Here is a 13,356-nt window from a genome sequence, read left to right on the forward strand (position 1 = left end):
TATTATGTTCTTTGTTACTTTCTTCCTAGAGTTCATTTTTCAGAAATATGCAATGTTTGTGGAGAATGCATGCTATGCAAAAACTAAAAATGGGTTCCAAAGACATTTTGTACCAAAATCAAATCATTTATTATATTCTATGTGGTTTTAAAATCTGCTTGAATTAAATATGAACATACATGGTAGTGGTAGAATTTCGGAAATATCTGGAATAATTGAGTAGAAGGTTGATCATAAGGTGGTTTACATATACTTATGAATTGCTGTCTACTCATTAAAATGAGTTTTCAAATTAATAAGCATGAGGTGTTCGCATGTTTTTTACATAGAAAAATCACTATTCTGTAAGCATATGTACAGGAACTATAATTGATAATCAAATCCCAAAATATCGTCTCCATTATATTTTTGTACTCTGTATGTTGGTTGCCACAAATCAGGGATAACATCTGATTTGACGTTTGTAAACTGGGGTACTGGGTTTTTTCACTAAGTGTAATGATCTTTGCTTGCTTCCATTTTATGGCAAAAGAAAGAATTTCTTTTTTAAAAAAAAATTTATTTTAATTTTTATCGGAAAGGCAAATACACAGAGAGGAAGATATTCCATCCAATGGTTCACTCCCCAAATGGCCCCAATGGCTGGAGCTGAGCCAATCCAAAGCCAGGAGCCAGGAGCATTTCCGGGTCTCCCAAGCAGGTGCAGGGTCTCAAGACTTTGAGCTGTCCTAGACTGCTTTCCCAGGCCACAAGCAGGGAGCTGGATGGGAAATGGGGATGCTGGGATTAGAACCGGCGCCCATATGGGATCCTGGCATGTCCAAGGTGAGGACTTTAACCACTATGCCATCGTGCTGGGCCTCAAGGATTTCTTTTTTATGGCTGAGTAATATTCCATGGTGTGTGCACATCACAATTTCTTCATCAACATAAGTTGATGGATACCTGGTTCCAGTCCACATCTTAGCTATTTAGAGTTGAACAAGTAATCTGAGAGGAGACATGAGGATCTTAATTAATAGGCTAAACTTATGTCCCTTTTCTAAGTTTTTTCAATGTGCTCTACTATTCCATTTCAATGTTCCTTAAAACTATTGTTTTACTTATACAATTTCAACTTCTTGAGTAAAAGCTATCATTACTATGTAAGTAGTGCTTGCGTAGAATAAGTTTTTCAATTGTATATACATTATATTTAACATGATATGTAGGTCTCAGTAGAATTAAAGTAGGTATATTCCTGAAAACTTCAATCAAAACTAAAATTGGGGAGGCAAAATTTTATTGTTGTTTACCCATGGAACCATAAAAGAAAACATTCATAATACGCTCGTGTGGATCAGTGTCTCTTTGGTTTAAAATAATGACTCGCTCTTGTCCTTATGCCATGCAAGTCGCAGCCTCAATTTGTATTCCGTAACTCATCTTTATGTGCGTTTTTGTTTTGTATGAAGACCTTTGGCAAATGTAATTGTTTAAATAGTTGGCTGTACTTGATATCTGACACATAATAGGATTTCAAAAAACATCAACTGTCTGGTATATTTTGCATAGACGCCCATTGATTATGTCTGTTGTTCTGGTTGGCACCTCTGCCTTGTGGGCCACCATTCGTAGTTCACCTTACTTATCTGCCACAGTCAAATCCTCTCAACTTCTGTCTTTCCTGTCGGATTGCACTTCACCCTGTTTTTGTTGCTGTGAAGAGAAGCGACACAACTGTGAGATGATGAAAAGAAATCAACAGCAAACGAAGCAGAGCAAACATCGTTACTTTGTTTCTCCGTTGCCAAATGCTGTCCGCTTTATCTTTTCTCTGTCTTCAGAAGTCATCCCCTTTTTGGAAACTCAGAAATTTCAGCACACACACACACACACACACACACACACACACACACCCTTCGTTTGAAGCATGATGGGCCTTCCAAAATGCCAAATGACATACATCTATCTGAAATAGAAATTCATGCAAATGGGATGTGCTTTTAGAGAATAAAAGAGCATAAGGTGGGCTTCTCGAGTCATTGCAATGAACCAGCCCGTGCAATTGAGCTTTGAGAAGAATTTATCTTGAAATCACTTCAGAACGATGCAACTGGTGCTCCGTGTAAATTCCTTTCGCTCTCCCCAAATCATAATAAGTTTGACACAGTACCCGGGGATGTGAAGGCGGTCATGCTGACCTGCTTTGGGCTAAGACTTGGCTGAGCCAGCAGGGCCAGCTGGGACTGCAGCAGGGCGGGGTGTCCTCATCTATCAAGTGGACGGTGGCTCTTGGGAGAGAGACAAGGTGAATAAGATATCATTTTTTTTTTTTGTTAAAAATAGAAGAGCACATTTCTTCCTGACTCTGCTCTATTTGGGGGCTGTTAAAAGAGAATTAAAAACTTCAATATTCCAACAAAGAAATCAAAGTTAAGATCTTACTGGACTGACTGTCGATTTTGGTTCAAGACACTAAGGAACTGTTTGCTCTTCCACACACAGCTTCATGCCTCAACGTAGAAATACGAAACAGAACTGCGTAGAATCTTTTAAATATGAATATTGATGAGAAATATGTATCTGTAGATCACTCTTTCCCTCTCCCCCCCATGAGAAGCATTATCACTAAGATTATTTAAAGTACCTTTCATGACTTGTATATCTGTACAGGTGTTTCAGTGTCTGTTCCTGAAAATACTAGAGCATCAACTACTATATATACAATCCTTTCAAGAGATCCCCATCAACAAATGCAAGTAAGGTGTTTTTTTTTGTTTCTTTTGCTCACTGCAGTCACCCATCTTTTTTTTTTCCCCCCAGATTTGATAAATAAAATTCAACAAAACGTTTGTGGCGTTCTAGGTTTGCGCCTCATATTTCTTCCCTAAGTGCTTGCCTCTCACTCCAAAAGCATTTTAAGTACAGGCACCTACACAGCTGAAGGAAGTGCTAAGGTTTATTCAGAGGCTGAGGGATGCATCGGCCATGTTCACAGAGAGAGAGCCGGGAAGTGGAAGGGTGAGAGAGAGGGATTGTTACTTTTTGTCCCTCTGTGGGAAGGTAGGAAGACCAAGAGCCTGAAGAGCCAGCTGTTAAAAGAGTGATGGAGAGTGGGAGGAGGCACGCTCCCAAGAGAGCACATGCTTTTCAAGGGGCTTAAGTGGGAACCAGTTACACAACATGGCAACAAGCTGCCCCTCAGGTCCCAGGTAAGGATGGGTACACGTCTGTTGACACATACATGGGCCAAAAGAATTATACAGGCAGGGGAGGTATGCCTTCCAAGCTTGTGACCCTGAGGGAACTGCCAAGTTAAGACTACACCATGCTCACTTTTCGAAAAGCAGAATAGCATTTTCCCTACATTTTTTTATACAGTGTTTGTTTGGTCTTATGATTGCTCCGGAAGTAGGGAAAGGAATGTGAACCTTTGAATCCAGAAATCATGAGTAAAACTGATATGGATTAAAATGAAAGCAAGGGATCTAGAACTGTCTGCAATCAGGTTGAAAAACTAGTTTTTACACTTGTTTGGTGTTTATCTGATGTCATTTACATACACTATTAAAATACACTTTTTCTGGGTCATGATTGGGCATATTTTCTTCATTATGTATAACACAGTTTGAATACAGGATATTTTGGAACCTTATGTTATTTCTGTTTTCTGCTATAATTCACAAGGAATAAAGAATCAATAAATAATAGATGACAAGTGCTTACAGCTTAAGAGAGGCTAAGGGAATATTTAATATAACTCATCACTGTTTATTCCAGAAACTTTTATGGTATATGTGACCTATAATTGAATTTCATTTTGTAAGAAAAAAAAATTTAGTTTTGTGATTATGTAATACCTTGTAAATCGTATTAACACACTAAAATATACAACCCTAAATTTATAAATTCAGTGAAAATCCCCATAGATTAGACTGAATTTTCTTTTCTTTTTTTTTTTTACCCCACTTGGTCCTATGTTCTGAATGTCAACTGGCTTACACCCACCGTTCAGGGTCGTATTGGAATTAAAGTGTGGAGTGCAACTTTACACACTTCAGTCCATATGTAATTTTCCTAATGACCTAATTGTAATAAAGAATTGATCAACGTACTAGCATACATTTTTTTTTTTTAGCTCAAGTGAATTTTGAACTGGGAATTGAGACAGTATAAGGAAGCAGAGGCTTAAGTTGTGTGCATGATGGGGAGTTGTACTGAGTATGCGTGTTTAGGGTTTATGTTAGGATAGGATACGTGTAGGCGTGAGGAGAAATTCGACATAGCTGCCAATTATGATTGCATGTTCAGATGTGGTTCACTCATAACCGAATTTTATTATAACACGGAGATTTCGTTGTCAAGGTCGATAGGAAATAGAAAGTTGGAAAATGGTCATTTTCAGAAAATCAGAAGCCACAATCATAAGAGAAGAAACAAAGAAAAGACTTTGTTTCCCCCTTAAGTGCATTTGAGTGGATTTTAGTCTGACAAAAGTCAACCTTAGTTGTTCACTTCATGTCCCTTAACACGCCCAACACACTAGTCACCCTGTTTAGAAACGGCATCGTATGTCACATCTCCCAGGTTGTATCGTTTTTGTTTGAGCCAGAAGCTGGATATAGTCCCTTTGCAAAATCCTTCACAAAATCTTTCCTGTGTATCTTGAAATTGGTCCCAGGTATAAGCTCGGGGGCTAACAAAGAGACGTGCTGATGCTGTGAAAACTCTTTGTCCAAAGCAATGTTTTATTGATGCCATACTCAAATCAACGCAGAGATGAGATCAAATGGTTTCTTCCCAATAATTCAGTGCATGTGCCTCCTTTAGATACACTTCCTGAGAATACAAGAGGGAATGGCTTTGTTATATTAGAAAAGTCTGTAAAGGCAACATTCAAATGTAAACTAATTATAAAACCAATAGCAGCTATTGACCGAAAAAGCTCTAATACTTATGTATAAAAATTATTGGAAAAGGTACAAGTCAAAATGTGAAAGAATGTGTAGATAGTTTTTGAAGTCTGGAACTGAAAATACATTCAGATTTATTTTATGGGCACTGTCTTCACAAAATTAATTTTGGCTTAGGTCTTGCCAAAGAATTGCATCAAATCTGTCAGTTCAAAATTCATGCTTTTCCAAGAATGTATTAACCATGTTTATGTATATGTGGGTTTGTTTTTCTCAGTTTTTAATATTGAATTCTTCGGTTAATGCCACTGCCTACTTTACTTTGGATTCCCGTAATGGTGTTATTTCTAAAACCATGGAACCACTTCTAGACTATGAAACAAATCCTAAGGTGAGATAAAAATTATATATATATAGATACATATATTCATATATTCATATATACACACATACACACACATAAAAATAAACTTTAAGACAATGAAGTCCTTTAAATTTTCATGAATAAAAATTATTTCTGAAAAAATCGCTTCTTAGAACTATAATGAATTGATGTATTGCATTTTTATATTCATCACTTTCAAGCAAAAATCGATTTTCTGAAGGTAAAGCATAAGAGCCATTTGATTCTTTTTAGTTTTTCAATTAGAATTTATTGAGGCAGGGTTTCTATTGTTATGAGTGCTTCAGCAGGTAAGTATAAATGTTGAAGGACTCTCTCTACATTTAAAAAAAAAACCTACAACTTAAGACAGTGTAATGGATAATGAAAAAGATGATACTGCTTGGAGTCTTGAGTTACCAGGGGACATGCACTTCTCTTGAGTTGACTTGATGGTAGAGTTGGTTTCTTTTATTTCCCCCCTCCTAAGTCTTGCTCAAATTTAAGATTTGCAAATATTTGGAAAGAAGAAGGAGGAATGAGGAGTTGAAAAAAAAAAAAACCCTTAAACCCATTTTGACTAAACTGTTCTGGGAAATGGAACCATTTACATGTCCAATGTTTTCCAGTTTCTATAAACATTTTTCAATGTTTCTGATGGTGGGTTTAGCAGGTGTTGCTTCACCATCATCTCACCTAGAACATGACTTTCTGAAGAGCAAATAGTTTGGCCAGAACTTCGCTCACCATGTTCGAGTTAAATAAAAAAAGTAAATAACTGTTCCTTCAGGTTTCACTAGTCTGTTTATTATTGTAGGGTTATGTCACCCACGCTCAGCTCTGCTGGTTCTCATCGCTTTGGTTTCTTTCTTCTCTCATTGGTTCAGGATTAAGTTTACAAAAATAAAAGCTTCCCTGACGTTTTGGTTTGAATAGCATTGAATTTGTGAGTTAGAGCACAAGCAACTGAACATGAATCCTCCACAAGCTGGGTAGATTCTTTTATTTGGAATCACGTTTATATCCTGCTGTGACATTTTGCTTATTCCTCCGTCAAGTTCTTCACATGTGTGGCATTCCTTGATTTTATTGCTAAGTATCTATTACTCGATTGAGATTATATAGCACATCTCTGAATTTTTACATCTATTTATGGAAGCAGCGATTTGGATGAATGCTATATTGCTTTGAAAATTCTACAATCGCTAGGACATAAAATAGAAATCACACACACACACAAAATTCTTTCCCATGTGTCACAGCTCTTTTCCATGTACTTTATTTTTCTGACGGCTACTCTCGCAGTAACATCTAATAGAAATAGTAACGGCAAGCATCCTTGGCTTGATTCTGAAAGATATTTAAGTGCTCAAACTTGGTAAATACTCATATTAAGTAAAATCTTACTTTATTTCTAATTTGCTAAAAAAATCACTGTCAAGAATTTGATGTTGACTTTTGTAACTTTTTTTCTCCATCTGCTCAGATGAACACAGTTTTTCTTTAATTACTAGTATTCTGAGTTACTTTAATATAATTCCTATTATTGTGCCATCCTGTGCTCTGGCATATACCCAAACCCATATGAGAATTTTTTTTTCAATATAGATGGCTCTTTACATTGACTACTATTTTAATTTTATGTGGAGAGTTAAATCCTGATTCACTGTCTCTTTTTACTGGCCGAAGCTTACGTTTGTTTTTTTCTTATTTGTGTAGTTGTCACATTTGAGCTTCCTTTAGACAGGGAGAGTGAGAAGAAGATGTGCAGGGAAGAGAATCCGCTGGGATAGTTTTAAAGAGCTGTCACTGCACGGAGTGCTTGAACTTTCAACCTCACCAGGCATCGTTAGGACACGACTGCCTTTATATCATCACCTTGATCATTGACAGTTCTGGGGGCAATGAGTTCTGTGGTCTTTCCTTCACCACCCAACACTTGATTTTGTTTTTCTCCACATATGAATTCTACCATCTTTATATTGATGTACTCTTGTAGAATTATGGCTAAATTATTTTACTCTGTCCACCAACTTGGTCTAAACTCAAAACTTGATAAGCTTCCATCTTCTTGGGGTTTTCAAGTCAGTGTTATTCACAAGAAGTTAGCAACTTCCCAGTAAAGCTATCTTAAATGTAGAACTTATCTCACTGAAAGAAGTCAATACTCAGGAAACATTTCTTGAATGAAGACATGAACTCTAGCTACCGATTTTAAGTGCTGTGTTAAGGCATGGGACACCGTTGGTTCAATGATATTTAATGTATTCTGTGCACTAAGTACTGTATTGTTACTCTTAGTCTGACCTCTAAGGCACTGCCTACTTAATCAAAAATAAATCATTTGTTTACTTATTTGAAAGAGAGAGAGAGAAACAGAAGCAGAGAAACAGAGAACTTCTATTTGTTGGTTCAGTCTTCGGACTGCCAGAATGGCCAGGGCTGGGCCAAGTTTCTTCTCAAGGTGAATCAGCAGGGAGCTGGATCATAAACGGAGCAACCAGGACTTGCATCAGCACCCAAATAGGATGCTGAAACTACAGACAGCAGCAATACTGGCTATCTCACAATACCGGAACACACACTTAATTTTTATCCAGAAACTTTACGTATCTTCTCTTGCCTTATACATTCTTTTTCTAGTCTTTTCTGAAAAAAGTAATTTACACTTCGTTTCCAGAATAATAAGTTACTTAAATGGTCATATAGAGTTGGTCATGTCAAATTTTATTAAACAGGTTGTAAACATCGTTTCATCCCATCTATTCAAAAAGTCCTTCAGTAGGAGGCTCAGTAAGTACCATCTCATTGATCAAATCCACACTGAAGATGGTTTTGCACATGTAACTGAACTATTAAGTATAGATGAAATGTTAAAAAACCAAAAGATGAAAATGATTCTTTGGCTGTGTCAGACTTAGTGGTTAATACCGTATTACATCACATTTCTTAACTATATTGTACCATCAGAATATCACGTTTAAATTAAATGTTACATTTAAGTTTCAAACGTATTCATAATTAATTTTTTTTAAAAGTAAGATGGCTGTTTAGCTAAGAAATTAAGGTGAGGCTTCTCTTCAATTCGATTTTGTCCCATTTGTTGCTTAAAGATAGTGCATAATAATCTGTTCTCCATCCAAGTTCACTAGCTGCGTAAGTTTTTGAGAGGTCAATAGATGTTGCATCTGACAGTGACTTTTAGGGATGGTTCGAGAAAGGCTGTCCATTCTTATGCTTCCAGCTGTTTCAAGTGCTTTTCAATTTTACTTTTATAACTTTTTTTGTGTGTGTGAAAAGGGAAATGGTATGCTTTAAGTTCCCTAAAAAATACATAAAGAAAGTTGCCACCCGTTCTGTTCTTCCTTGTTTATTTTAGCATTTCCAGTTAGTGGTTTCTGCAAGGAGCCGAGAGGACCTCTCTGCGGAGTCGTGCACTGGCACCATCTGGATAAACATCCAGAACGTTAATGATGAGACACCTGTCTTTACGTAAGCAGTGAATCATCTAAATATTTAAATGCTAAGATTAGATCACTGGAACATTTTTAGAGCAGGACAAATATCAGTACTTTACTTTCACTTCCATTGTAAATTTATATATACATATATTTATATACACACACACATATATATACACACATATATGGATGTATTTAAAATTATCTAGAGGAACAGATTCTATGAGCTTCACGTTCCTGCTCTTTTTATATGTACAAAATTGCAACTCCAATAGAATTTTCTCTGGAAACTATGCAGTAGAATTATTTTTCACTGTGTGATAACAATCTATAGCTTCTTGGTTTTCTCTGTTTTTTTTTTTAATAAATGAAACATTATAGAGACACACATCGACAGATCCACATAAGGAAGTCAGCGTAGACATTCAGAGATTCAGAGGAAAGTATTTCATTGAAACAGTTTCAAACCTTCAGGAGATGATGATCGTTCATGGCAAGAGTGTTGTAGTAATTATTGGTTTGGTTTTTCTTGGAAAGACAGTTTACAGAGAGGAGAGAGAGAGAAAGATCCTCCCTCCGCTGGTTTCACCCCCCAAGTGGCTGCAGCAGCCTGAAGTGAGCTGATCTAAAGGCAGAAACCAGTAGCTTCCCGACCTGCACCACGAGGTCTCCCACGCAGGTGCAGGGACCCAAGACCTTGGGGCCATCCTCCACTGCTTTCCGCAGGCCACAAGCAGGGAGCTGGATGGGAAGTGGAGTAGCCAGGATTAGAACTGTCATCCATATGGGATCCTGGTGTTAGTGAGGTAGAGAATTAGCCATTGAGCCATCACGCTGGGCCAGTAGTAGTTTTTTACTAATCGATAGAAATAGTACTCAAGAAAGGATGAAAGTAAGACAAAATTTTATAAGAAGTGCCCATCCTTTAATATAACAACCAGAGGGAAGGGATTTGGAGGACTTTGAATTTAGGGCCAAGAATTTATAAAACTGTTAAAAAAAATCATCTGAAAATTTTTAAATGTGCTGCCAGACACGCATGTAAAGAGACATTTGTTTATACTAATCGATACGAAAATCTGTTTTGTCCGACAGATACATACCAGACGAACCTATCCATATTTATGAGAATCTGCCTGTTGGAACCGAGATGGTCAAATTGACAGCGACTGATAATGACTTAGGGGACTCTGTACATTATGAATTTATAGGAACCCCCAAAGAATTTTCCATACATGAAGGTAGAGCTGCATTTGTAGCTTAGCTTTTTTTTTTTCCCCTAGTTGAAAACCAACCTGATCATAACTTTGAGAGAACGAAACAACCTTTCAAAGATTCAGCTGTATTTCTGGCATGATTTTAGGAGGTGAAAGTTGAGCATTCCTTATGGACAGGAGCTGTAGAATCCGGCTACTGCCAGGGAAATCCAAAGACTCATGCCGGTACTGTGCAATTGTCTCTAAAGAATGGATTTTCCCAAGGAAAGCAGAATTCCAGTTAGCATACCTTGAATGTGTATTCTATTTCAATGAAATAGCAATTTTGATTTTTCTGATTTGTTCTGCATGCAAACCCTCATAACAATTTAACTCCCAATGCATCCTAATATCCTGTTCTTACATTTCCTGAGCAATTCCATGCAACCTCCACCTGTCATGACTCTTGCCCTTCTCTCAAATTCAGGAGGCTTCTCTTGTCGCTCCCTCCAGCCCCCTCTCCCTCAAATCTACAACTCTGGCTGCTGTAACCTCGCGTGGGTCAGTAACTGACCTTTATCTCCGGAACTGTTTTACCCACGGTGCTGTTTTGAATTCAACTAACTCATCTCCCGAACACTTAGCTCTTTTGCGTGTGCCTGTATTTTAGATTCAGGAGCCGTTACAGTTAGCTACCCTTTGGATTACGAAGATGCACACACCCCCAAGTCCTGGGTGTTATACTGCAGAGCCTATGACAATGAACGGATGCATTCCACAACTGGTACCCTCACAGTGATGCTCCAAGACCTGAATGACAACCCGCCACAATGCTCGCAAGACATTTACGTGTGAGTTCTGCTAAGTGACTGTTGGACGTCAGATCTTGGCATAAAGAAACGGGAGCAAAATGAGGGAACCACGGTAGAGCAAAAAAGAATGGTTTTGCCTTAATTTATTTTCAGAGCACATGCGAATTCCTTTCCCTTTCTTCCTTTCTCTCTCTCTTCCTCTTTCTGTCCTTCCTCCCATCCTTCTTTCCTTCTCTAGCCCCTTTCTCCCTCCCTCCCTCTCTCTTTTCCTGCATTAAAAATTATGAAATTATGTATATAGATCAAGGTTATACTTAATGATATACTTTGCTCACATTAATTTAAGTACAGCTGTAAGACCACACGCAGGCTTACTGTACTTGCTCTGGCTTTTCAATTGTGTACAGATTTGAAATTATGGTGTGATGTGTTAGCTCCATGATAAAAATGGAAAAATCAAATCCATAAAGATTCACTTAGTGAACTGACATCTTGGGAAAGTCTGGGTGAACTGCATTTTGGAACCTATATATTTTTTAATCCTTAGTGCATTTTTTGCTCAGAAAACCTTAACGAACTCGGGTAGCGTTCTCGTAAGACAGTTATCTTTGGTATGCTGAGAAACAAACCTCATGCTTTAATTCATGTATTGATCATTCAATATACTTTTATTTTATCAATAATTGTCACGTGGTATCCTTTTTCTCTTTGGGGTCAGAAGTGTTTTTGTAGTTTAGATTATTCTGCAACACTCGCATATCCAAAATGAAATATTTGGGGAGTTGGATACAAGTCTAAAGCTGAAACGTGTTTAGGTTTGATAAATACTTTAAGCATACAGCCCGAAATCCAGGCAATAATTTATAAGGCGGCTGCTTGAACCATGACCCACCCTCCACATGAGGTGCATTGACGGTGCCATGTAGATATCAAAAGAGCTTCAACATGTGGAGCACTTCAGGATCTGTAATCTGATTTGTAGTGTTCAACTTACACATAGGAAGCTTGAGGAAAACCTTAGAATGGTGTGCTTCCAGCAAGCCAAACTTACCTAGATGCCCTGAGATCGACTGTTGTAACAGCATTATGACAGGCCGCAAGCTGGGTCATCATCGGGTGACTCTTGCATAATCTGAATGTTCTCTTTCATAAAGACGAATTTAATTTTATAGCATGCTAAGAAAAAAAAAATTCTTGTTGGTGTACCCTTGGATAACTCTTCTTCCGTCCGCAAATAACATCCAGAAGTGCAAACATAGGCATATTTGCATAAACCAGTCCAAAAATCCACATCTAAGACCGATGCTATGGCTCTGATGCAAATAACAGACTTTCAGCTTGTAAGCTCTTTGCTGGAGTGTGTTACGGAAAACCGAAAGACCACAGTAAAAAAAAAAAAAAAAAAAAAGAGCGATTCTCCAACAGGAAGACTGTCTTCACTTTGTGTTTTAACTGGTGGTCCACAGATCCTTTCGGAAGGGATACCGCTGATTTTTAGTCCCAGAACTATCTTCATGTTAACCAGCCAACTTGCTTTTTATGCCATTAGAAATACCCTTTTATTCCTGAAGGGGAAAGCATTACACTTATTTGTGCTAGTGAAGATCTCAATAATTAATATAGGAAAGAAACCGGAGGATGTATATCATTGAGTGAAGCAAAGGCACATTTTTTTCCCCCTGTTTTGTGACCTGAGCCTAAAGCAGGGAAGAAAGAATAAAGAACAAGTACAATCACTTTTTAATCACTTTAATTAGTATCGCTGTGTACTTCAATCCTTAAAATCTCTTGTTTCCGTACAGCTCGCAGAGCCAACTGCAGGAAAACTCCGGGAAAGGGTTGGGCATACAGAGACCAGCAAGAATTAGTCCCTATTCACTGTCAAGTCCGTGTAATATTCCATCGGTAGTTTCGAATGTTGTTCTCTTTCAAATAAAGACCATGATACATGGTCTCCCTGAAGGGAAATGAGCGGACTTGAATTCATGAATTAATTTCTGCAGAGTATATCCATATCGAGTGGTTCTTTATTTCTATATTAAATTATTCATCTGAAGTTCCATCACAATTTTTTCCATGACCGTATGTCTCAGTCCAACATATTATTATGTATCATTAACAAGTTACTCATTATGCAACACATTATTTTATTCATCACTGCTTCCCTCATCATAGACATCAAGTAATTGAGCTGGTATAATTTGTGGCCAACATTGTGGGTTTGTTTTTTTTAATTGGAAATGAATATTAAACATATGAGATTATGAACATGTCATACCAGACTTTTTTCTCATATCTTATCCATTGCAGAATCGAGCTTCCTGAAAACACCCCAGTGGAAACTCTTTTAGCCTCTCTGACTTGTTCAGACGTGGATGGAACTGCACCCAATAACAATATCACTTATCATTTGGTGACGGATAGTTTTTCAAATGAAACTTTCACCCTCAGAAACAATGAACTAAAAGTAAGTATTTTGAACTTGTCCTCTGACCGTGGTCCCTTGATTAACCTTAGATAGAATAAGATTTTGTTTTTATTATTCTACCATTCTTAATGAAGTACAGTAGTTTAAATAGCTGGTGGCAGAATTTGTTCCTGGATTTTCAA

At 37.5% G+C, this 13,356-nt stretch overlaps 1 protein-coding gene across 1 annotated transcript in view; it reads left to right on the top strand.

The window, feature by feature from the left end:
* The window catches only part of LOC121150455 (protocadherin Fat 1-like), an 86,076-nt gene that overhangs the window by 22,762 nt on the left and 49,958 nt on the right, over positions 1-13,356 (top strand). The window contains exons 9-13 of the mRNA XM_040971379.1: positions 2,656-2,741; positions 8,657-8,769; positions 9,834-9,979; positions 10,605-10,785; positions 13,057-13,213. Of these exons, the coding sequence (XP_040827313.1) occupies positions 2,656-2,741; positions 8,657-8,769; positions 9,834-9,979; positions 10,605-10,785; positions 13,057-13,213 (683 nt within the window). The remainder of the gene's footprint in view (positions 1-2,655; positions 2,742-8,656; positions 8,770-9,833; positions 9,980-10,604; positions 10,786-13,056; positions 13,214-13,356) is intronic.

This window comes from Ochotona curzoniae, unplaced genomic scaffold, assembly GCF_017591425.1.
Source record: "Ochotona curzoniae isolate NIBS_2020 unplaced genomic scaffold, NIBS_Ocur_1.0 contig_21, whole genome shotgun sequence".
Taxonomy (NCBI): Eukaryota; Metazoa; Chordata; class Mammalia; order Lagomorpha; family Ochotonidae; genus Ochotona; species Ochotona curzoniae.